Source organism: Conger conger, chromosome 4 (genome assembly GCF_963514075.1).
Source record: "Conger conger chromosome 4, fConCon1.1, whole genome shotgun sequence".
Taxonomy (NCBI): domain Eukaryota; kingdom Metazoa; phylum Chordata; class Actinopteri; order Anguilliformes; family Congridae; genus Conger; species Conger conger.
Window position 1 is genome coordinate 65,066,583 of NC_083763.1, and position 27,122 is coordinate 65,093,704.

Consider the following 27,122-nt stretch of genomic DNA (forward strand, 5'->3'; position numbering starts at 1 on the left):
CACAGGCATGACCCCTGGCTCTTCAGAGCGATTCTGTTTGAACTACTGATTAAGTTCATTTTCCTGTGGTTTGTGTAGAGAATATTCAAGGCCACTAAACCTGCTCAGAATAAGACTGTCAAAGACTTTTAGTTTATTTTGTCAGATATCCACTGCCGTATATTTGCATCGACATGTCCATGTCCAAACTGGAATAACTTGCAAATGGTAAATGAGGACAAGGGAAAATGTGAACCATTCACATTTAGAAACATTTTATGTAAGTCCATTTCAAACCTCTTCAGGTTTCCACTGCCAAGGTTTCTTGAGGATTTTTGAGGGAAATTTAAAAATAGCCTTGTGATACTTTCCAACAATGCTGGCAGAACATCCAGTGGCGATAGTCTTATCTTGGCAGATATAACCTTTTTTTTTAAAGGTTATTTTCTTTTCAATGGTGTGTTCCAAGGTGCTGGGTCCTATTCAATATGTGAAGTGTTGATCCAGATATGATAAAGAAATGTAATCTCTACATACCATTAAGATTAGTCTTTTATTCAGGCATCCATACAACCACAGGGTCTTAACCGTGACACTGTGCCTTTCAAAGCAGTTTAGCGCAGTCTCAGAATAGATTTGTACTGTTCACTGCACCTTTATTGGGCCTTGTAAGCACCAGTGTAATATGTCCATATTACCATGTTGTGTAATAGAGTAAGTATTGTCATATGCTATGAGTTTTGCAGTGTGACAGTATCTTTGTCTATGTAGCAGTGCCTGGTCTTTTCCATACCCCCATTCATCTTCAGGACACTTTGTGTTCTCAAACAAAACAGAGCCAGGGTATCATTTGGGTGTATTGTCTCACAGACAGTAAACTGTAGTATCCAGAGTCCAGAGTATAACAGAAATTGTCTTTGAATGATCATGGAATTCTATCGTTAATCAAATATTTTTAAAAAATGGAAAAAAAAGAAGGTATTTTCACATTGATTCTTGCACTTATATTTTATTGAAAATGTGTGCGTAAAAGTATATACTTTTTCGTGTAAATTTCTTTCGATCATAGCCTTGTGCTCATAGGCTTTTGTTGTATGTTTTTTTAATGAATGATTTTTAAAAATGCAGGGTTAATCCGGAAATACAGAAGACATTTTTTTAACGGAAAGAAGCTTATTTTCATCCTTTTTGACTAGCCTCTTTGATTAGCTTTGATTTGATTTCAATAACCTTGTACACTTCACAAGTTTTAGCGAGTTTAAAATGAGGCTTAATGATTCTCCCATTCTCATCCTGTCTCTGTCACACTGAACTTTAATATACAGTACATCAAATGTAAAAGTGGTTGGAAATGAAGAATTCTGTATTGATCAGAGATGATATGCTTAGAAATATGCTCTTTAAAATGGGCTAATTTGCAAAATTAGTAAAATCTTAGCTATTTCTCTACAGAAAATAAATTTATTTCTTATTTCTTAGTTTTTTTGAATGCCTAAATATGGATGTTGATTATATAAAATCAGTGAATTTTAAATACCATTGATATTGTATGTAGTTGTACAAAGTTCATTACAGTGTGTATGTACTGTATGATAAATATGCATCTATGCGTTTACTTTGATGTACTAAAGATGCATCTCTCATGAATTACCTCATACGGGTTAATCAGTTACTTAAAAATCTGATTTAATTTGCACTGAAACAATGAATACATTTTACATGCATACACAATTTTAAATACTGTGAGGTGAGGATAGTGGGTATTTGTCTAGTTATGGTGAGCCTTGATCAAAGAAGACTGGCAAGGTGTAACCTTCACAAATTCTTCTCAGGAGAAACAAGCTCTACTTGCCCCCGTATGTAATGTTGATGCTACACTCTGTTTGATAAACGTGTGTGATTACATTTTCATGTGGTGTTTTTTTTGCATGGATGATGTATAATCGCCCATCCCCACTGTTCCTGGAGATCTGCCGTCCAGTAGGTGTTCATTTGAACTCTGATTTGGCACACCTGATTCTACAGATTTGCAGCTGAATAAGATCTAGCTGTTGAATGCAGTGTGCTTTGTGAGGTTTGGAGTAAAAACCTTCAGGGTGGTAGATTGTAAGGAACAGGGTTGGGCAGCCCTGGTCTACTCCATGACCAAGAAAATGCATACAGTCCAGATGACATGGCCAAAGCACTGACACTGGATCACTTTTTAGATTTTGTACAAACAGATCAGGGTTACTGATCCTGATTCAGTGTGTGGGAGCACCACAGTGGTGTCCAAAGCACCGATGTGGTTGCATGTTGTTGTTTTAGCCTGGCAGCACAACACCTAATTGGTTTCTTGAATTATGGTCTTCAATCAAGCCCTTGATGAACAGAACAATGGGCTCTTTCCACTCACTTTTCACCTCCTTCTTCCTTTCCTTGCTCCTGTTCTTGCTCCTAGCTCCGCCCATCGGGGAGGGCGAACAAGGAAGCGAGACAAGGAGCTGATGGCAGGGAGATTCTGAAAATGTGAATTAGGCAGATGTCCTTGTTCAAAGCCAAGTCAGTTACAAATGGGGAGAGGTGGATCCACAGGTCGACCATTTATACGTCACGCATTCCAGAAAAATATGCAAAAAGGATGTGCTCAATAACTTTGGGAGATTTCTAACTTTGGCTTCTAACTCTCAGAAGGAACATTTAATGGTTTTGAATGGCGGACCTCAATCGATTTCCGAGCCAGGCCAAGAACAAGCAGATAGGAGGTTAAAAATAAGCGATTGGAAAGAGCTCACTGTGTCTTAGTGCTGGACTAAAATGAAAAGCTATGCCCAAATTAGCCCTTTTCGAATATGGTTGAACAGCCATGATCTAGAGCAGGGATCAGTAAATCACAGTCCTTCACAGATGTAAAGACGGTCTGGCAAATAGGTAACACTAATTATCGGGGAGAAGAGAAAACCAGGGCTGGATTTAGATTAGAGGACCAGAGTTGTTGATCCCTGATCTAGTGTGTCTCCATAGCTCCATGGAGACCCCTAAGGCTCATCTACCACCCCATGCTGTGTACTCCATATAGGAGGATCAGTCATGTTCTTAACATGCTGCATGTTCCTTTTACAGTGTTACAGTGTTATTGAGCTGCTTATACATTATTTATTAATTCCTACATTTGCATGTCAAGCAAATAAGTACTTGCTATTTTAGATGCCTTCCTATGCCATAAGTACTGTTATCAAAGATGGCATGACAGCTGTGGCTAACTTTATAGATTCTGTTGAATAAAGCATTCCCTGTTTATGTGTGCTCTACTTGCTAAATAAAATGGTGATGATTAATGGATCCTTGGAATTGGCATTTGCAAGTTATTCCTTTGGAAAGCAAATGATAGCCTAGAATGTTGTATATTATGAAACTACATGCTGTCTATTTAAAAGAATGTGAGGTGTTGCATTTATCCATAACTGAAGTGATTGCAGAACATGCAGATTAAAAGTGCAATCTAAAACACAACCTCTTTAAACTGTGGTTCCTTCCATTACTGTAACCTTGTTCCATAGTTTCTTTCACAGCTTACTGTTAACATTTCCCTCTTTGGCATTTCTCTTCCCCCACTTTGGTGAGCCAAAAATAGAAGATTTATGGAGTATCTTTTTGATTGCGAAAATGGAGATGTGAAATTACAGTCAAGTCGAGGCTTGTTGCAAAATGGCATATATTACTCTGATAAAAATGAAAGGAAGATAAGAGATGAGGCTGTTAATGAAGTGATGAGAACAGAGCAGCATAATGTCTTTAGTTACGAGTGCTGTCTTGCCAGTGGCGCCCTGGTGATTTCTGTGTTATTATGGGCTGCTGCGTTCTATATTGAGAGATGAACACCATGCATTGCAATGGGGAAATTCATACTTAAGCACCAAATTTTCACAGCATATCCTCATGTCTTTATACTGCTAATATTATAACTGATTAATATAAGAATGTACGCATTTGCTGGCCTTGCATCGTACATTTCCCAATGAAAGGTGGTAAACAACAATGAACAGAGAAGGAAAAAAATATCTAGAAGATGCATTAAATTTGCAAAATATGATTTAATCTGAATAATGTAATTTAAATAATGACAAATTATGGCAACTCATAATAGCAAAAGAGGCTGATAAAATGACCACAGTGTACTTTATTAAATTAATTTGGTACCTTGTGTTGCAGTAAAATAAAAAAATGTACAAAAATCCAGAATATACAAAATTTTAAGGTTCTTTTGTTTTAAGTTTAATTTTACAACAAAATTAAATAACCAATTAAAATTTTAAAGCACAACTTCTGACTTTCATCACAAAATGCAACTTACTCAACAGACCAAAAAATAAAACATAAGGTAAATAAGTATGGTATTGTTTTTCTTATTTTTAAAATACATCACATACACCACACTAGTTTAATCTTTACTGTGTCACATGTAGCTGCCATCTTGTGGCAGCAACCTCTAGTCAATAGATACCCTTCACAAGCAGCACTGATAGGAATGTTCTTTTTAACATTTAAATTTGCATACATTTATTTACAGGTCAAATATTTTTCAACAACTATTTAATCTTCCGTTGCAAATAAAATACCAAGTACTTTTGTACATCATGTTTACATCATTTTAACTACAAGCAAATGTGAATGCCATTGTTCCCATGTCCATAATACGTTACTGTGCTTGCACTACAGTTGGAAAAAAATAATCCACAGTCAGTATACTACAAGTGTGTGCAACCTCTTAACAAAATAAACACAAATTTGCTATGTATATCAAAATTCCAACGCATGGCAGTCAGCCCCACCAGTCAGACATTGTATATCCACTGTTCTCACCCTGAGCAGATTGCTTGAAGATTTCACCCTCACATGTTCAGCCATAATCTATAGTTGGGTAACAGTGGGCAGACCAGTAATCATTTAGCACATTCATGACTTTAAAAACAACTGAGTAATGTGTGGCAGCCTCACTGGGGTGCTATATTTGGAAAATGCATTATTTCTGTGTATGAATGAGAAACCAGGAAATGCATGCCAATTAATCCAATTTAGTATGTACAGAAATGCTTCATGTGCATTTTAAATTAATTTAATTATTTTTTGTAATTTAATGAATCTCTGCTGGTCAGAAAGCATTGCTTGAATCAGTTCACAGCAGTATAAAGTGAAGCAGTGTCATGGGGAACACTTTGCCTGTAATCCCCTCTTCATCTGGGTGGGGAAATGAAGCAAACACAGTGACCAAGCCAAAGTGCTATATTACACTGAATAAACTCACAACAGACCAAACTCACAGCAGACCAAACTCACATCAGACCAAACTCACCAGACCAAACTCACACCCGACCAAACTCACTTCAGACCAAACTCACTTAAAATGAATGTAATTATTTTTTCCTCAATTGTGAGCGTAATCTCTGCTGGTCAGAAAGCATTGCTTGAATCAGTTCACAGCAGTATAAAGTGAAGCAGTGTCATGGGCAACACTTTGCCTATAATCCCCTCTTCATCTGGGTGGGGAAATGAGGGCAAACACAGTGACCAAGCCAAAGTGCTATATTACACTGAACAAACTCACATCAGACCAGACTCACACCAGACCAAACTCACACCAGACCAAACTCACACCAGACCAGACTCACACCAGACCAAACACACATCAGACCAAACTCACATCAGACCAAACTCACACCAGACCAAACTCACACCACACTAAACTCACACCAGACCAAACTCACACCAGACTAAACTCACATCAGACCAAACTCACATCAGACAAAACTCGCACCAGACCAAACTCACAACTCTGCTGATTGATCCTGTTCTGCATTATTAAGTTCAATCTGCCATTGGGTATACTTAAAAACAGGAGAAAGACAAGATCACTACTATTTTAAGGCAAATGAAAGCGATGTAAACAGCATGTATTGTCACAACAGAATGCATGATTCAAACAAAGAACCTGGTTTTTGATAATGGATGTACATACACAGTAGAAACACCCTTCATCTCCTTAACCCTGTAATCCCATTTCTGCATTCCATTTTTTTTTCAATAATAACAAAGGACCTTATCTAAATAAAAGCAGTTAAGACATGTCTATGGTTCTGATATAGTGGTGAAGAGGGTACTTCATTACTGAAAACTTAGTTGAGGTAGTTAAATATACAATTTATTTTCACAATGTCAGAAAAGAAATAAGATGACATAATAGTTTGCCTGAAAATGAACCCTATCTGAAATCAGTGTAGGGGCATGAGGGATTAAAAATAGACAGAATCCAGCATTAATCACATTGTACTTTAACAACACTTGTGTTCCCATAAAGGTGTAATCATTAAGAAAGGAAATGGGGGATCAAATACATAGCTTAGAGTATGGATGCAGTTTTGAGTCAATGGTGACATGCACATTTACTATGTATCTCTTTAAGATACATTTCTAACAGCATCTTCATTTTACTCATGTTAACTCTGGGTTTCTTGTTGCCATGCAAAACAAATATGGTTAACAATTGAATAACATTTTTTTTTCTCAGATAGCATTTGAGCAGATCATTAGTCCAGTGTATATATATATTTTTTAAACATCATTTGGGTTAAAATAATGTAAATAAGTAAATAAATTAACAAAACAAGTCAATGCAATACAGGCAATACAGCCTCTTGTATGTATTGCTCCCTTTTGCCAAGCAACACACCCTGACCATTTATTGGAGACATAGACCCAGTTTGCCTCTTTTATAATAAAGTTGTTCATAATCAAAATAAATGTGTGGAGGAAAATACACATTGGAATTCACATTCAGAAGTCTGTGTAGTATAGTTCTGATTTAATGTACACACACGTCTTTAGTCAGTACATACTATTTAGTATGTCATTGATATTGTTCTAGGTCAACAGATAAAATTCAATTTTAGCCTTGTTTGAATACTTTCAAAATATGTGGAGAAATGTAAGCAACATAGAGAACAGGGACTGTATGGCTATTAATTTAATTAAATTGTCAAGTGAATACATTGATTATGCAAAAATGGCAATCAAATAAAATATTTTAAAGACACATGAGTGCAGCTCCATACAGTACTGTTGAGCAATGAATAGGCCTACATATTTTAGATTTTTCTGAGCTCTTCAGAAGCACAGTTTCTTCTGGATTTAACGAAATACCTTACCTTAAATTGTAATTTTATATAAACCACTCGATCATTTTGTGTTTAATATCAATTTGTCCTACTAATTGGTTGCACATTTTGTGAAATAAATAAAGCAAGGAAAAAATATGTTTAAAAACTTTTCATTGTGTAAGGGTAAAAAAAATGATCAAGCCAATGTTTTCTCAAGAGGATGCAAGTGACAATAATTTATGGAGAATATTTGAATCTCTCACCACATTATTTATTTTCCTGGCAGATGCCATTATCCAGAAAAGCTTACATAGCTTAAAATTTGACACATTATCCATTTATAGAGATAGATACTTCAGCGAAACGATTTAGAATAAGCACCATGCTTATGGTACAAAGGCAGTGCCTCACTTGGGAATCAATCTTTCAGGACTCAAAAGCTCCCTACAGGCTAGGACAGCATTATCAAAATGCTAAAAACATATTTCTGACAGAATTCAAACTGACACCACAGTGGCACTTCATTTAATGTACTACCATGTTGGATTCTATTGTTGAAAATATGTTTACTGCTGGCCAAATTCCTGCTCTGACACAGACACATTTTTTTTTATCCAGCTTACCCTGTGCCATTGATTTGACATACTGTGAAAGAGTTATGCTCATTATTACACTGAAGCTATTTTCTGTTTGTATCTGACATTATATCAGTAGCTTGTAGAACAGTGTGGATACAGCCCCATGTACTCAGCATTCTCTTGCAAAGTCATTCAAGGAGGAATTGTACAGATGTAAAAGACACTATTGTAGGAAAATCAGCGGACTCCAATATTCTTTTTGTGCCTTTTGCAGCCTTTGAGCTCCTTTATCAACAAAAAGATACAAGATTTGATAAATCTGCTGCCTCATACTGTCATTCCCCTTGTTTAATTGACTTCTGTTCAGTGTCCTTGTAGATATTCAAATTGTCAAAAGTCTGCACTTGTTTTTACAATCTAGCACAAGAGTGTGTCATTATAAAAGACATTTTGGCAAGGTTAAATTTTGAATCAGAAAATTTTGGACTTGCGATGCTGCATTTAAATAGCTCTTTCAGCTGTTTTGTCCAGTATGTCCTAATAAAAGTGAATTTGATTTCACATACATCAATATATGAATGATGATTTAATCATTTAAAAAATATTGGCTCATAATCTACTGTATATGCGAATTTACAAAAACCCTAGAGTGCCAACTGTCCTCACATAATACCCGCTGAAGTTTTTCCTCAGCTTTTCAGAGACTTTAGCATTTGTAAGAAATAATGTACCAGTGATGAACAGGCTGACTCCTTTCTGTAGAGTAGTCACCAAGCCCCTAGGCAATGTAGTGGCACATCCTCATTACTGGAAATCTATCTGCTCCATTCATAATTAACACTATGCACCCAGTTCCAAAAGTCTAATTACTTTAACAAGTCAACTATGCCCTCTTCAAAAATGTACAATAAAAGTCGCAATAAAAATCTAGAGGGAAAATATTGTTTGATATCTGCCAGTGGAATGATGCAATAGGATGCATGAGCTATGCAGGGAGTAATTAAATGCAGAAAAATGTTATGGATTTTTGTTGCTGTTGTTGTGGTCTCTGACAACCTGAGTGTCCTATGGATGATCTGTAGGAACTGGAATAATTGGCTTCATTTAATTATGTGGCAAAGTGACTCATCACTTTTGCAGCCTGACATATTATAAACTGTTCAGCATGAAAAGAAAAAAAAAGTTTCTAAACACCCAATGCATTAATCATTGGAGAAAATGAAATAATGTCTCCATCTAAGTAACCCTTTGTGTATATACTTGTATTATAATAATTAGCCACAGATTGCCCACTGGGGAGAGATTTTTTTTTTGTTGTTGTACTGTAGGAGGTTGATTCTGCCAGAGAGTGCTGGGGAAACAGAAAAGAAGGCTCTCAGCTTTCTTCCCATGACCAGATGTACAAATACCTCATTCACTGCATCCCAAACCCTTTCCCAAACAAGTAGCTTATCATAGACTGTTAGAGTCCTATTCACAGGACAGGTGATTGAATATGGTGTCTGCAATTTCCACAGAACCACTCTAGGCGTGGTGGACACGTCCTACTGTAGCATGCAGTCCCAGTCCCATGTGGTGCCCCTGGAGCCTCACCCAGCTCAGTGTCATTCACACCATACATGCTGCTGCTGCTGTACATTTACTGGTCCAACCTGCCCTCAAACAGCAGCCAATTTTAGTGCATATAGGAGGCATGGAACTCACACATTGTACAGGGAGTGAGTTTTGATGTCTGGTCTGGACATAAGCCCTTATGTCATTGAGGTCTTACAGCAGTTCCCGGTAGTTCAGCCTGAGCAGAGGTGTCTGAGCCCAGGACCATCCCGTTCTGTATTCTGCTCAGCCTCTGCTCTTTTAACGAGCTTTTTGGATGGGAACTGTTTGCCAAGGTGATTATACAGGGGCAGCGGAAGCCTATCATAGCAGGGCCTCATTATGCTAATGCAGCTGTCAGAATGGTTCTTCTGGACTGCTCTGCCTTACTTTCATTCTTTCCTGCATTACAGTTGCCTGACAAGACCCTTCATTATTTGAAAAACACCTGCGCAGTAAAAGCCTATGGGGCACTCTCCTGCTCCAGAATGCCTAACAGTCCTGCCTTTACATATTCAGACTGATGCACGCTGCCTGCCCAAAGCCCAATCTGAACACTGATGCGATGCCCGGGTTAGAGCGCTCTCTGTGCTGGTAAACATTTAAGTTTCAAAATGGTATTTGCATTCCTTCATGGTGTCTCACATTCATTATTTATTGAGGGAAAAATCTGAAAAAAGAACTCAAAATACCGACCTTACCTATTTTGACACACAGCACACAAGTTTCAGAAAGACAGTTTTGAATGCAGAACATTTGTCTGTGCAGAGTGACACCAGTGTATATTTTGTATAAATGCCAGGACTGTCTGGTCTGGGGGTTTTTTTGCATGTGAATTTGCTCATCGTGTCAACTTTAAGGAAGTGTCTCTTCTGTGTGTAAGCACGTTCTAGAAACTGCATTTCCATAAACAAAACAGCATGAGGTGCAAAGCAAATTTATATGGCTCCTGTTATTCAATATACATTTTTTTTTTATTTGACCATTTCTGTGTCATTTCTTCAATGATAAAACTTCAACATTGAGGCTATGCTTAATGAAAAACAAAATGATAGGGTAGCATGAAATACATACAGTAAAATAATACAAATATATATTTTGGTTGTAAAAAAGGCATCAAGTGAATTCATATTCAGGCTTTTTTCTTTACCTAGGCTGAGAAAAATAATTTCACCGGTGGGAAACCTCTGGATTTAACACTCAACTACAACCACAGGGGGCAGGTAATCAAAATATATGAGGTGCATCCCTATAGACTGATCATTGTTGAGTAGGAAGCTGTTGCTTGAGTTGATATAGATAGTAACATAAGGGGAAATGATTTCCTTTCACAAAAAGGAGGCATATTCCCAGCAAATATACTTCTTATAAAAATTGATTTAGTGTTCAAACAAAAAATGAACATTGGTGCGGTGAGCTGGCAATGTCAGATTGGTTTCATATCGCGTTGCTCAAAGAATATAGGTTACCACTTAATTGTACAATTAAAAAAACTGTATTGACTGCATTGGCTGTTACTGATCAATATTCCTGTCTATGCATTTCTTTAATCTGGTTTATGTCTGATAATGCGTTGATGGAAATGATGACAATGCTTTTGGGTCTAGCTAAAAGGGTAGTGTCTTGGTGTTGGCTGGACCACATGTCAATCACTTTAAGTTAGGTGCTCAATGGGTGGTCTGGAAAAATTACCACCAAAGAATTTGACAGTATGGCGATGAGTTAATAATTTGGGCTGTGGGTACCAATCCTTGCAACATTATGGTTATAGGAGCTGTTAATGACTGCTTGTGCTATGTGAGGCCCATGGCAGTCACTATACAAGTTTAGCCTTGACCATGTTCATTCATTGTGAAAAATGAAGTGTTAGGTATCTTCAAACGCAGCTGTAGGCATAAAACCAGATAGGAAGTCATTGTAAAATAATAGTCCTCTCAAGAAATGTAATTAATCTACATAAAAACATATAAAATTTTATAGAAGGTCCTTCCATGATACAATAATATGATATGTAATAATATATATATTATAGTGTTTGAAAAATGATTGCTTTCACTTCCTAAATGGGAAACCAGATTAGCCATCTTTGTTATCTTAATGGATGTCTTCACCATGGACATAAACTAATTCAAAAGACAGAAGTCACTCATGTTCATTTCAGAGCCAGCTGGAACACAATATAATGTAGGAGGAACACACTCTACATGCCAAGGCTTTGCAATAGCTATTCATTCACAGCCTGTTCATCTAAATGCCATTTTTCTATTCATTGTTCACAGACAATTCATTATTCGGCTACATTTCTATTTCTATATATTAATACGTGATGCAATGCAAACACCTACATTGCTTTTAAGGAAAATAAAAAACCCAAAGCTACACCATTAACTGACACAATATATTGTGATTTGTATGTGAATTCATGAATTATTCTTGCTTAATATTGTTGCTTTCATGATTCTTTTTTTTCCCCACATTCAACTGAGCAACCTTTCAACATGTCTACATTTAGTTTAGTGAAATTTTTACATGTCAGCTCTAACTGTAGATGATGCATTGGAATATGATGAAAAGGAATATGATGAAAAAGAAATATCATAAACAGTAATGTATTGTTATTGAGAACAAGCAGGCCACACAGCGTTACTAAAGGAGCTTGAGTTAACAGGCAAAATCTAAATAAAGGTGTGTCCAATAAAGGTGTAGGTAATGCCTGGAGCGATAGTGTGGAAAAACTAAAAGAGAACACACTTCTGTTTTTGAGCATTCAGATATGATAAGTGTATCAAAATGTTTCCTGGAATATTAAAAGACAACTTTGCAGTCACACTCTACTCTGTGCAAATGGCAAGATGCGGTTTCAAATGTCAATGGCGATGTCTTGCAGTTTAACACAGTTTTGGAACAAAATGGATTCTAAGTGATACGTTGGGGCATTCCAGCAGCACCTTCACAGTGGCCCATGAGTCTTATTGGCCTCTGTGAAACAGTGTTGTTCATTGTACAACAGAAATGAGGGATATCCACTGAATCTACACATACAAAGCACCAACTGGACAATGTGTCACAAAATAACCTTTTGAATTAAAGTGAATTCACACTGACATACTGCAACTTTATATTAACATTTATTCTATGGCGAAACTTTTGTTGTTGTTCTTCTTGAAATAGTACGTTGAGGCTATGTGCATTTTTGTTATATGTTTGTTTTGAAGATTTTACAAAATGCAAATGGGTCTTCTACAAATCTAACATTCATCAGACTGATATTAACTTAGAGATACAGGTTTCTATTTAAAACCTAGAGGTTTAGGTCCAGGCATGAATGGCCTATTACGATGGGAGTGACTTCATAAGTCGAAAAGGAAAAAAAAAATTGCTTGTCAGATAAAGTGGAACAGGAAACACTTTAACCATGAAAACTCAAAAACTTGAATTCTTTGAATTCCGCCATTCTAATCTGATATGTGAAAAAAAAATGTTATTTCAATAAAAACAATTAGCAAATAACTTTGGAAAAAAAAATTTACCTGTGATTTTATCTTAAAATTACAATACATTTCATACCTGGAGAAGAAGATAATCTAAGTTCAGATGTAGGAATATGGGCACAAGACAATATGTGATTTTGTGACAGATTATAGCATCCATTATGGATGAGAGACAAAAAAGGTAAGTGAATAACAAAAGTGAATACAAAGTAAACTATTCTCACTGTATCCATTATTTGCGCTTTACTCCCAAACAATTGTGTACCCATTCACTTAGTAACTGTTCATTCAGCCAAGTCCTCAACATCATAAGATGGAAATCAATACAGTATCTACAGCAGAAGGGAAACATCCGGAATGATGTCAGTGAGAAGACACAAACTCTGCTCTTCAACCTTTTTCACACATCAAACCACAGCGCCGTAATCTCTCCCTCTGACCGGCTTTGTGCTTGCATTTCTTTGGCAAGTCACCCTTTCACTACATTATAACATTGCAAGATAAAGAGGTGGTTGTGGCCCAAAGCCAAAGACGAAGGTGCAAACATTCCTTTTGTGGCGAATCCTTCCTGGGGTTTAAAGAAACAGCATTCTCTTTTTTTCACATGTGCCATCAAAAGCAGTCATGTCTGCTTTTTTATTTATCTCACACATCTTTCCAGCACTTCTTTAGCTGCTGTCTCAACCCACTCGATACAATTGCTTCATCAGAGGGTTGGCTTGAGGCTGTTTGAGTGACATTTGCGGTTTAAGCCCTTACTTGGTCTTGAGTAAAGTCGAGCAGCAAAGTGCACGCTAGTGCTTCAAATGCATAAGACATCTTTTGTCTTTTTGTCTGTGAATGTTAGCTACAAATAAACCACAATGCCAGTAACTGCAGAGGTTAGTCAAGGTATCCGTGTGAGTCATTTTCACACACAAACACACACACGCACACACACACACACACACACACACAAATCCAAGTCACATATGAAGTAAAAAAAGGAATGCTGCATCTTTAACCCTGCAGTGAAATGGTTCCTGGTGGTGAGGCATGTGAGTTGGGCTAGAGAGACGTGTGGCCGGCTCTCCTCTTCCTGTCACATTGTTCTGCGCATGTCCCAGTACAGCAGCACACAGCACCATAGTCAACCCCGGGCTGTCAGAGAGGCATCTCTCTTCCACTGGGAGTCCGACCTCTAGCACCTCCACTCCAGCATTTCATTTCAAGCCTGTGAGTTGATCAAGCTTGTTTTGTTATTCAAATTCAAGTAAGCAACAATCCGGTACTGCTTCCGCTTAACAGTGCTTGGCGGTGACCCAGAGTATGTGGTGGGGTGGAGCAGTAAGAGAGCTTTTGGCACTATGACAGGTCAATGCAACGCACACAGGGCCAGCATTGGAAAAGTGGTACTCCTGAAAGGACAATATATCACATGGTAGGGGTATTAAACATTATTTAAATTTCCCTTGTTTGACTCAAATAGCAGGTGGAGTGTTATTTTTTTGTCACCACATTGGTTATATAACAGTTATATAATGTTGGACTGGAATAGTTATGCAGCTTTGGGTACAAGGCTTTTTTTGGAAATAGTACGGTATGAGCTATTTTTGTAGACCACATCATAAATTTGTAAATTGAGTGTATTAAATGATTTAACAGCCAGCTACAGGACACTGATTGAACAACCTGAGGTCAAATGAGTAGCCTCTCCTCTGTTACACAGGAAGACAGCCTTCACTTGTCTCCTCTGGTCAAAGACCCTGGGTAAGACTGTGAGATCAGCATTGTACTAATCAGGTGGTTTCAGCTGGATGCAAATGTGGCCTTTTACTGATATTAAAGTCTTCCCTGACAGGTTTAATAAAAAAAAGAACAACAACAAGGACGACAACAACAGCAAGTAAAAAAAAAATCATTATAAAACATTGATAATCATTTAATCGACAAATAAATCGTGCCTACTTTTGTCCATGACAATCAACATCATGGTTCAATGCTATTTATATATTTATATATGTATATATAGAGGGAGCAACTAAATTATTGCCACAGTCCTGCTGTTAACCCAAGTTGATCGTCTGAAATTGGATTTCCGTGACAGGCGTCCCCAGGGGCTACAGTGTGGTCTCGTACTCCAGACGCTCCTGCACCAGAGCGTCGTCTTTGTACTGGAGCCGGGGAGGGCTGGGCGAGCAGTCCAAGGCCAGGATGGCCTTCCGTATACTCCTGTCTAGCACGTGCCTCTCCCAGGCCGGGTACCTGTTGCGGAACAGGTCTATTTTAATGACCGTCTCCTCCATCCGCGGGGCGCGGGAGGAGGGCGTGGAGGGGGCGGTGGGCCGCACCTGAAAGATGGGCACGCAGCCGTCCCTCTCCGTGTATTTGGGCTCCCTGTCCGCCCCTGCCGCCGCCGCCCCCGCCACCGCTACCCCCGCCCCGCGGGTCTGCCCCGCCCGCAGGGAGTTGGTGGCGCCCTCCGGGGGCGGGGCGAACGGGGCGCTGGGGTCCTCCAGGGTGCAGCTGGGCGACTGGCCGAAGCGCGGCCCGTTGGGGTGGAAGAAGGCGTAGTACATGAGCATGAACACGATGCCCGTCAGGAAGCTGCTGAAGATGACGCAGAGGGCCGGGATGGCGAAGGCGTCGGTGCTGGGCGGCAGGCGGTACAGGTACCACAGCGCGCTCAGGGCCGTGTTCTCCAGCAGGATCACTAAGTAGTAGATGAAGAGCCGGCAGCGGGTCCTGCCCTCCTTCACGTTGAACCAGCTGAAGATGTAGATGATGCCCACCACCATGTCGAAGACGATCTCCTCCCACTTGGTGATGCAGAACTCGGTCTCGCAGTGGACGATCCAGAAGGTCATGATGCACCAGTGCAGCACGATGAAGATGCCGAAGTAGAGCTGGAACACGGAGGCGAAGAGGGCGAAGGTGATGACGCGCGCCGCGATGGTGAAGAAGTGCCAGCAGAACTGGATGATGACGGCCAGGTAGCTGATGGGCTTCTTGTCGTCTCGGGAGTCACGGAGGGCCTTCTGGTACGAGGCCAGGGCCCAGGCCAGCGACACCAGGGAAGCGGCTGCTGTCAGACCTGGGCAAGCAAAGGGCCAAGGGCAAACAACATGTCAGATCTCTACACAAGTGCTTTGAAAATTCTGTTTTCAGAAAGTCACTGAGGTAAATATATTTTCTTATCCATGTAAACTTCAGCTTCTAAATACCGGGAGCAGAAGTCAAACTTTGCATAGAATCAAATGGACCCAGCCAAGAAATAAATCAATTTAAAGAGCTTCTTTTTCTCAAACACCATCATGTGCTGTATCTCCTGACCCTCTGATACTTTTGCATTGTACTCAATGAAATAATAATAATTATAATATACACAGTTTCATTCTTCTTTCCTGAATCTGAAATTCAAATTTTCAAGGGATTCTACTATTTCCCTTGATAAAGTCTGCTAAAGAGTCAGGATATGTCTGCAAAACAGAAAATCCCATTCGCAAAGCCATTCCCTGGCTGCCTTTGAGATATTCCTGGTGCCTCGCTTGCTAAGAATTACTGCTGCCTCATCCCCAGGCAAGACTCCCAAGGCGTTAAATGCAGAAAGATGACAGTAAAGTAGGTTCACCTCTCAGCAGGCACTGCATGGAATAACAAAATCCATTTAGTTTCACCAGCATTGCTCCAACAGTAGGATTACACCCAGGCTCACTACAAGGTATCTGTACAGTATACGCCGTATGTAAAGCTGGCCTTTAAACTGGCTGCTCAAGATGGAAGCCAATGGCCAGGGTTTGGAAAAGCTTACAAGCAAAACTGTCTCTGCTCACCATGGGAGATGGGCACACCCACAGCACAATGGAACATCATTATTATACAGATTCATGTTCCCCTTGTCTGCAGAGGGAACTTCAGCCTCTCCATAGCCTGGGCAGAGATGAGCTGTCTGACATAATGTATCCTGCGGAATGTCCGTTAAATTTCCCCTGTGTGTATGCATGGTAACTCTCTTCAGCAAAGCTCAATAAAAAATGAAATCGCATAAAGACAAAAATATCTACTGTAGCCCCTTTTCCACCGGAGGAACCAGGGCTGATTTTGGTTACTGTGGCATGGTTCTTATCCCCCTTTTTATTCCCTGCTCATGAGTTTTCTGAGGTCCGCAAACTATTGGGGAGGAGCTTGCAGTAATGAACAGCACTAATTGGTCAAATTCAATATTCACGATAATCAAATGGTAAATGGTTGGAATTTATATAGCGCCTTTATCCAAAGCACTGTACAATTGATGCTTCTAATTCACCCATTCATACACACCAACGGCGATTGGCTGCCATGCAAGGCACCGACCAGCTCGTCAGGAGAATTTAGGGGTTAGGTGTCTTGCTCAAGGATACTTTGACACAGCCTGGGCTGGGGATCGAACCGGCAACCCTCCGACTGCCAGACGACTGCTCTTACTGCCTGAGCCATGTCGCCCCAATCAGCAAGCAGACCACACACACCATTTCTTTAAATACTGGCAATACAAAAAAAAAATTATCAGCAGCATTGCACAGGAGCATATCCCAGTATGCAGTGGGTGAGAGGCAGGAAAACACTGTGAACTGGTTTCTCCCATGTTTGTCATACCTACAGGCAATTTTTAATCCTCGCTTAGCCTTCTGCATGTTTTCGAACTGTTGGAGGAAACCAAACGGAAACCCAACTGAGCACAGTTTGAACGCTTTGAAATCTTAATTGTGTCAATCTTCAACCAAAAATATTCATTTTTTTCCATGGTACAGTAGAAAAGATTACTTTGAACTAGTTTTTCACATTAACATAAAAAACTAAACTGTTTTATGGTTTATTCTCATCATAGAAACAGTCTCCAAACTATGGTATTTGTATGTTTTCTCTCTGTGACACAACAATCTGTGTTTGAAGGATGATATCCACAGCTGCAGAAAGCAGCAGGCAGACAGGAGGCTTAATTACAAAACAAACACTGCTTGAGGCAGACGAACTAGTCCAAACAGAGGAATGGAGGCTGAAAAAATACGCTGTGAGGTGAGCTTTCATTCATTATATGTCACATTAAAGGCTGAAACGCTCACATCAAGCCTGCTCTGCTCATTTATTTCGCGATATGGAGGCCTGGAATCTGCTTTCCAGAGGAGCGATCAATCAGCATAGGCCCACAGCCCATATGTTTCTCCCTTTCTTCTCTAACAGGGCTGAATCCAAAACACAATTTACTGTGGCGATAAATAGCGCATCTGTTTTACTTCCGCTGTGTATGTGAGAGGTAGGCCTTCTGCTTAATACACAAATAGACTGCTTCTTTTATTCACCTCGTAAGAGGGGAGAAAAGCGCACGGTGGAAATGAAAACAAGTGGAGCTGTCAGTCCTGACCCTGGTTTAGCCTATTCTGCCTCACCATCAATAACCCCAGTGAGGAACTCCTCATAAATCTTTATCCCACTGCCTGCCCCCATTACAATCCCAACGAGACCGTTTTGGGAGGGAAATTAGAGAGAGCGATCCGTTTCATTGATTGTTATTGCAGCAAAGCTCCTCTCAACCTGCCTGTGATGCCAGATAGCTGAACGCTTACCTTGACTGCAGCCAAACGCGAATAATGAACTTCTGACTATTACCCCCTTTAGCTCTTTAGCTGAAGATCAATTTCCTGGCATGTTAGGTGGGATCCTCTCCTTTATTTATTCTCTTTGAAGTATTTGAACGGATGATGATGATAATGATGGTAGTAGTGATTGTTATTGTTATTATTATTATTATTACAAGCATGTAGACGTTCAGATGTTTTTCAGACCAAATGTCAGATTGGGAAGAAATGTGATCTAAGTGACTTTGACCATGGAATGATTGTTGGTGCCAGGCAGGGTGGTTTTAATATCTCCGAAACTAGCATTTTAAATATAAAGAAATTTTAATAATGTGAGTCCTTTATTGTTTGGAATTGTATGTTAATTATTATTAATTTATATGCTACTCTCATATTGTAGCCTTGCTGTAACCCATAGTTTAACCCAAAAAGCAATACCAGTGGTTCATTTAAGCTGTTCTGATAAATCCTGCACCTTTGCTTAATGTTCACATTTTGCATTCATGATAATAGAAAACTTCATGTAAGCTGTACTTACTGTTCCATAATGAAGATGTTCTTATCTATGAGGTTCTACTGTGTATGCAATCTTTTCAAATAACATCTCACTCACAGGCACAACTACTCAATTCTTAAATAATATCTCTGTCATGTCAGACAATTTATAAACTCATATTCCCATTGTTCACATTTTCCACCTTTACTTTCTTACAGGGGTCACCTTAGATTACATTAAATGTACAGTATAGTCAGCATTTCTGAGCTCAAACTTAAACAAAAGAAGATTAAAAAATGATACTCTACTCTATTAAGGCTTACTAAATTAATAAATTATTGTAAATGGTTGGCATTTATATAACGCCTTTATCCAAAGCGCTGTACAATTGATGCTTCTCATTCACCCATTCATGCACACACTCACACACTCACACACTGACAGTGATTGGCTGCCATGCAAGGCACCGACCAGCTTATCAGGAGCATTTGGGGGTTAGGTGTCTTGCTCAGGGACACTTTGACACAGCCCGGGCGGGGGATCGAACCGGCAGCCCTCCGACTGCCAGACGACTGCTCTTACTGCCTGAGCCATGTCACCTGGAATCTTGTACATTTTTATTCAGTAATATTGTAAATCAATCTCTCCAAACAAACTCATATTTAGTTCAGGCAAATTTACATAGCAAAATATGTAAAATAAATAAATAAATAAATAAATAAATAAATAAATAAATAAATAAATAAATAAATAAATGCAAGTAAGCAGAATTTTTCCAGTGAATGATAAGTCACACCAGGTTTAAACAGAACAGAACACCAAGAATGGCGATTCCACAAGAAAGAGGGTAATTATCCCCAATGATGCAAGTAATTATAGCCTAAATGAAGTGTATTGGAATACCATTTATAACACTTAAAAGAGGAAATATGGTAAATGTGAAGTTTCATCAAGTTTAATTTGTGTTAGACAAATAAAGACTAATTAAACCTATGTGCAAAAGTATTCACGCTAACAGACTGAAATTGCTGACGTGTGTGTGTGCTCAGTAATTCATTTTCATCAGTGTTGACTGTCTTAAAGGTGAGCAGTTGTCTGTACATCTCTAGATCATGTCTAAACATACTTTTTCATGTCTTTCTGATTTGCTCATAATTAAAAGCAAATATATACAGTACTGTGCAGAAGTCTTAGGCACCCTAGACTTTATTATATATATATGTTTATTTTTGTGTGTGTGTTAGTATAAAAGAACACATACAAGATTTCCAAATATTCATTTTCCAAAAGATTTAATTTTACAGAGACATTTTTGTATTTAATTAAAAAAAATAACATATTACTGTAAGCAATTGACTACTTTTTACATAAAAACTTGATCAAGGCTGTCTGAGATCAGAAGCAAGTAGGCAACCAAAGTCTGCAGAAGAACTGCAGCAAGTTCTCCAACATGCTTGTTACAACCTCCCTGCTGATTGTCTTATAGACCTGCAGGACAGCATTGGCTATCTCAGAGAAGTGATGCAGTTTCAACACCAAAGGGTGGTCACCAAAAATATTGATTTGATTCAGTTCTTAACTATTCTGCCAAATTACTATGTAATGTAATGTAAAATGTATAGTGCATTTATTTAAGACCTTTCGTTGAATTATTTTTGAAAGAATCTTATCTATACAGAATTTTATACAGGTGCCTATGACCTTTGCACAGTACTCTAAGTGTGGTAGCTAGTATGATAAACATCTGAACTATATTGTGATATCCTAATAGCAATATAGCTTATATGTGGGTTAATTTTACAAAGAACCCAGTCACCAAAATAAATGAATAAACTACATCTTCAAACATGCATTGGACATTGTGGCCAAGTCCATAATAAAAGTCACAATAAAACTAAGTGCCTATCAATCATAGCATTCAAGATGCCATACTTTTATTTGACAGTGTCAGTTTAAAAAAGAATAACAGCAGCCCTGGGACCTGTGATGTCTGTGCAGCATGGTTTATTGTGCAGATGTCTGCATTGTGAGTATGGATCCTTTTTTCCTGCACTGTAAGTAGAGTAGACAAGCAGACTGAGTATGGATCCTGTTTTCCTGCACTGTAAGTAGACGAGCAAACTGAGTATGGATCCTGTTTTCCTGCACTGTAAGTAGAGTAGACAAGCAGACTGAGTATGGATCCTGTTTTCCTGCACTGTCAGTAGAGTAGACAAGCAGACTGAGTGGGATCTTTCTCTGTACAGTGCTGCATACCTGGGCCTGGACAACCTGCTCAAGAGAGATTTGGTGCGGCTATTTCATTCAAAATGTTCATTTAAAAACACACAAATGTATGCCCAGGCACACACTACAAAACATGCATAAAAGCATGAACACACACACAAACACACACATGCACGCGTGCACAAACCACTGACCACAAATCAAACACAAACATAACTTGCGTGAAGCAGCCACAAAGCATGTGGCTTCTGGTGTATTGATTTAACCTTTCTTCTAAGGTTATATTTGTGGGGGAAAATGTGCTACATTTATGGATTATAAGCCAAGACCCACTTCAGCTACTCCTGTGGCAGTTCAAATGAGCTGCTGAGAGATGACTCAGCGTGTTCAGCATGGCACCCGTTCTGGACAAAATCATACATAGAAATCATGAAATAGTATGAAGGAATTGCATACATATAAATAATCACAAGTTACTTTGTGATTACAACAGGCACAAAAGGATGGGTTGACCAGAGAACCAGAACACATAGTATCAGTTACCGCTTGGGTTATCGGAGTATTTTATTCTCCTAACCATGCATTTTCGACCAGATGGCCTGAAACTACAGCTCATCAATTCAGTTATCCAAACTTGAACACATTCAACACTGTGGCTTCTAAATTTGAGAGTCAATACTTTATATAAGCAAAATGCAATTTTATTCACATCTCCTGATCCCTGCCCCTTAACACTGGGGACCATTACAGTCCATTACATTGTTATCAGACATCAGCGTGTGGCTGACTGTCATGCGCTTTAATTCATTCACTTCACAGCCATATTGAACGGCTTCAGAAAAACAGCTCTTCACTTTTCTCTTCAGTGCTGCTATATCAGAAAGAGCAGAAATATTGTGCGTCATACTTATCAACGTTGGCAGAAATTCACTCTCATTTTCATCTTATTTGCCCACACATTCCAAAACCAGTGGGTTACCTTACTTGGGCGTGCTTTTAAATGAACATTTTGTTGTGTCTCTGATGAGCAGAAACCAACATCTTTGGTGTGAAAACTAAATTCAACCAAAGTACATAGGTGATAATTATAAAATTATAATTTGTCTTGATGACATAAATTGCCATTATAGCTTGAAATTAGTAAAAAAACAAGGAAAGAAGACACCAGTATTTTTTATTGGTTGCAGTTCATTTGAAGGATCCTCTAATTAGTGTTGTTTCACAATCTAAGCAAAGCCAATGTGCTGCCATCATATTCGAAAACCACTCCTTCAATTAGTCAGGGTGTCACAGTGTAGAGGAATTACTATTTCTAGGACTACTTACGGTTGCTGAAACCCGACAAAATAAATAAACAGAAAGAGAATTGTTATTCTTTATGGACTGGGTCTGCCCAACTTGAATTAATATTAAAATCTGGGAATATAGGACAATTATTGAAACAAATGAAAATGATCCATATTGTTGATCCCTCTAGATTTGCTGAGATGTTTTATATTTATTTATGACATGCATTGGATAAAGTCAATTTTGTCTATTTTATTACCTGAATTGCACACGCCCCTGCAGACTGCAGCCTATTAATCCCCTGCCATGTCTAATGTGATAAGATTACATGAACAGTAAATGTGGCAGTATAAAGGCCCATAATGAAAAGCCCCTGTCTCCCACAGATAGTCATTAACTTCAGATACCTCCGGATCCAAATGTTCTAATAACACGCAATAGCTGCTTCGTGAGATGTTTCGAGTTAAACGTGCGAGTGGATCTGATTGATTTGTGGGGATTTGTTTTCGCATACAAAACCATTAAATTAGATGATATGAAATTCTATATTGTGAAACAATAAGGGCAACTGTCTGCTGTGATGGATTAGTGGTATTGATGGCTGGAAATATGGAGGACTCCACTTCATCATGGTACAGTAATCTAGTCTAAAGGGAAGCTTTCAGAGAAGTGCGCTGGCTTAGAAAAACTCATCTTTGAGAAATATCAATCAAAGTGCCAGGAAATCTTTAAAATCTGAATTGGTTTTATATAAACTATGCTTTATGAAACCCATTCAATTCCATTCCCAATTCAATTCAGCAAGAGTAACAATAATAAAATGTAAATAGTTTAGGGTAAGTACCACATTTCAGAGAAGTAAACACCTATTTTTAAAGCATACAATAGCACTGCTATGTTTCAGAAAAAAAAGGTTTCTCTTATGTCATGTCCTCTCTAAACACTGAAACTGAAACTCAAAACTCATCATCTCACACATCATCTCACAATAAATAATTCCAGTCTCAATTCCTGCTATGAAGCAGGAAACAGCCTACAGTTTACTGTATATCTTATTATACACCCCCCCCCCCCCCCCCCACACACACACACACACACACAAACACACTGATACAATGTACCACTAGAAACACAATAAGTCAAATTTCATTGCATTGTGATCAGCATTGCACATAAGAAACTGTAGCTGAGACACTTGTTCACTGTGTCAAGGGCCAAGAATGAATCTCTATTTTTGTATGTTTAAGAAATTAGTATTTAATTTTCAAAATAACTGCTATAACACAGTCAACACTTGGTAAATATTGGATGGTTCTCTCCACTTATTCTTTTTTTTTTTTACCAGTTAATAAATTATAGCCAGCCCATTAGGTGGTGGAGGAGGATAAAAGGATTTAATCACTACTTTCTGAAGTAGGGTAATTAGCTGGTGGGGCAGAGCAGTGGCAGGAGACTAAGGCTGTAATTCTTATTCCACGGGCTGTTTCACTCGCTTCTCAGCCTGCATGTGTGTGAGTGTGCGCTCGTGCGTGCTTGCGTGTGTGTGTGTGTGCGAGCGTGCCTGCGTGTGTGTGTGTGAGCATGTTTGTGTGTCTCTGTGTGTCTTTTTTTGCATATGTGTGTGTGTGTGTGTGTGTGTGTGTGTGTGTGTGTATGTGTGCGTGCACTCTCCCAAGAGGTTCAGTGCACGCCAGCCTTGAAGGAGTGGTGGCTCCTGGGAAGTGCAGTCATGAGGTGATGTAATGCTCGCCTCTGCCTCCTCTCACAGAGACTGCAGTGGTGAGGCAGAGCAGCTACCAAAGCAAACCGCCGCATCATCTTCATCTCACTGCATCCGCTCTCAGAATGAAGAGGGTACCAGGCATCCCTCAAAGAACAAAAATGTACCTCCACTCTACCTTTATTTCTCAAAGTGTGCTCAACAATGACCATCTGCTTTCGTTCTGTAAGGTTTACACTTTGAATGCATACTGACAATGCCATTGTGATTTATTATATTCTTCAGTTATGCATTGGTTTTAAATAGAACTTTAAGCACAGTGCCTGCAGAGGTGCTCTGATTTAAATTTACAACAAAAGTGCATCAATGCAAGGTATATGTGTATTTTGATTATATATTTTAATGGCTCAGGCAGTAAGAGCAGTCCCTGAGCAAGACACCTAACCCCCAAATGCTCCTGACGAGCTGGTCGGGGCCTTGCATGGCAGCCAATCGCCGTCAGTGTGTGAGTGTGTGTATGAATGTGTGAATGGAGAAGCAACAATTGTACAGCGCTTTGGATAAAGGCGCTATATAAATGCCTGCCATTTACCATTTAATCATGATAGAAATCATTGAGAGATTGCAATTTTAACATTATACAGTAAATATTCATTATACAGGTAAAGAAGAGTATACTGAGCTCTCAAAAATGGTTTATTGCTTCTCATTCTACCTGTGACAAGTATGTCCGAATAATGTATCTGTGCCTTTGTGAATTAAGTTTTAATAAACTAGTCAGCCAGTACAAAAGTTCCCCAAGGCTCTGTTAATGGAGCTATTTTCTTCTCTATGTATTGTCCCTTAATACTTTAAGAACCCTAAATGATATGTGCAGTCAGGAGGTGATGGAATGCTCTAATAATATCAAAACCACACACACACACACACACACACACACACACACACACACTCCATGTGTATTCATATACATGCTAATAGACATACACATCCTATTGTTCCTATATGACCTTTTACATAGTGGCTTTCTCTTTACCTACAGAAGACAAACATACAGTGTCATATTAATTTGGTCATATTGACACACACACACACACACACACACACACACACACACACACACACACACACATATTCATTCATTCATTCAGATATCATATCTGTGTTGAAAATGTATATGTACCTTTGTAACAGCAAAACAATAAATGATGATTATGAATTGGGAGGTTAACATAAAGGACCATGAATAAAATCAAAATCTCTTCTGTGAAAATCTGTTCTTTTCTGTGAAAATAAAATTAAAACCTGTTCTCTTTGGCTTGTAAATTGATAGTTTAATTCAGCACATGGAATGGATCCCTTGTGAGCTGAGGATTATGTACCAATCGTGGCAGCATCATCAAAAGAACACCTTGCAAGACTGCAGGGGTTGGAGCGAAATCTGTCATTTGTTAGCCAGCCAAAATGATTTCTCAGCTAAGCAGGAAAAAAACCTGCTGCAAGAGAACATTACAATTATTCATACACTTTCAAAAGCAGTGATGTAAAGCATCCCAGTCTAAGTGTCCCTGAGCAAGGCACCTAACCCCCAATTGCTCCCAATGAGCTGGTTGGTGCCTTACATGGCAGCCTGTCACTGTTGGTGTGTGTGAGTGTGTGTGTGAATGGGTGAATGAGAGGCATGGATAAAAATGCTACATAAATGCATACCATTTACCATTTTACCACTGAAACCACTGACTGTACAGGAGCTCTGATAAATCTATCCTTCCGCAATCAGTCTACTAAGAAAAATCCACAAAAAGTTAATGTGAGATGCATGAATATACACTGAGCACTATTAGGTATTTATTAGACTTCTTTTTTAGACTTATTGGTCTTCTGCTGCTGTAGCCTATCCGCTTTGACTTGTTATGTGTTAAGAGATGCTCTTCTGCATACCACTGTTGTAATGTGTGGTTATTTGTGTTACTGTCACCTTCCTGTCAACTTCCTATCAACTTTGACCAGTCTTTTGCATTCTCCTCTGATGTCTCTCATTAACAAGGCATTTCTGCCCACAGAACTGCTGCACCCTGGATGTTTTTTCTTTTTTCTTTTCATTTTTCAATGCTTAATGAGTAATCAGGTTTGAGCCTCAGCAGGACGGATGCTATGGCCAGCAGTCCAAAGCAGTAGAGCATAACTGACCCCATTCACTGTGGAAGGAATGGGGTAAAGTTGGCTAGGGTCTCCTGGCTTACCACTACATCTTTTCCTCCTGACAATGCGCCAGGTGCCTGTAGGCTTCCAGGTGTCATCACTGAGAGATACCAACCCCTCTGGATTGTGCTAGGTCCCTCCTGTAGCACCGTGTGGCCTGCAGGGTGTACAATAGCCACTGGTGGGCAGATGGACTGCGTCACAGGAGTGCACACACTTCAGCTGCAGTGATTCTTGGGGCAAAGGCAAAGTAATCGCCCACGAGGTGGTTACTGATGCTAGAGAATATCTAAAGATATCCTATGAATCTAAAGAAAGAGAGAAAGAAAATAAAAACAAGGTTTTATTTATGTTGCCTTGCTTGGCAATTTGTACCTACTCTATCACTTACGGGCCAACTTGCAGACCTGCCTTAAAATGGCTTGCATCATACAATTCTTTCTTCAGTTTTCTTCAGACTGTGAAAATTATAACTGGGTTGCGGAAAATGTTAACATGCGACAAATATGATTTTCTGATTAAAGAAGACTACTATTCAGGCTATTAATTTAAATCTCAAGACAGAAGTATGGGCCTTAATCTCTGTGTGTCATTTAAACTCAGTGAAAAAGAAGGGAAAATCTATACCATTATCATTGAGCATTATCATTACTGTACGCAGACGTAATTCATAGATATAATATTTCATCACTCGTCTCAATACATATACTGTAATATGCTGGGACAATCCATGCATTACATGATTACATCAATACAAAACATATGTGCTGAATAGATGGAGGGTCCAGGACAAATTTCAATACTTAAATTCTACACTTACATA

General features: G+C 39.0%; 1 protein-coding gene across 3 annotated transcripts in view; it reads right to left on the minus strand.

Moving 5' to 3' along the window:
• Window positions 1-14,873: 14,873 nt before the first annotated feature.
• Window positions 14,874-27,122, minus strand: part of LOC133127404 (XK-related protein 4-like) — a 60,082-nt gene continuing 47,833 nt past the window's right edge. The window contains exon 3 of one of the 3 annotated variants that reach the window (XM_061240268.1): window positions 14,874-15,847. In XM_061240268.1, the coding sequence (XP_061096252.1) occupies window positions 14,874-15,847 (974 nt within the window). The remainder of the gene's footprint in view (window positions 15,848-27,122) is intronic. The other 2 variants (XM_061240269.1, XM_061240270.1) reach the window with 2 other exon arrangements.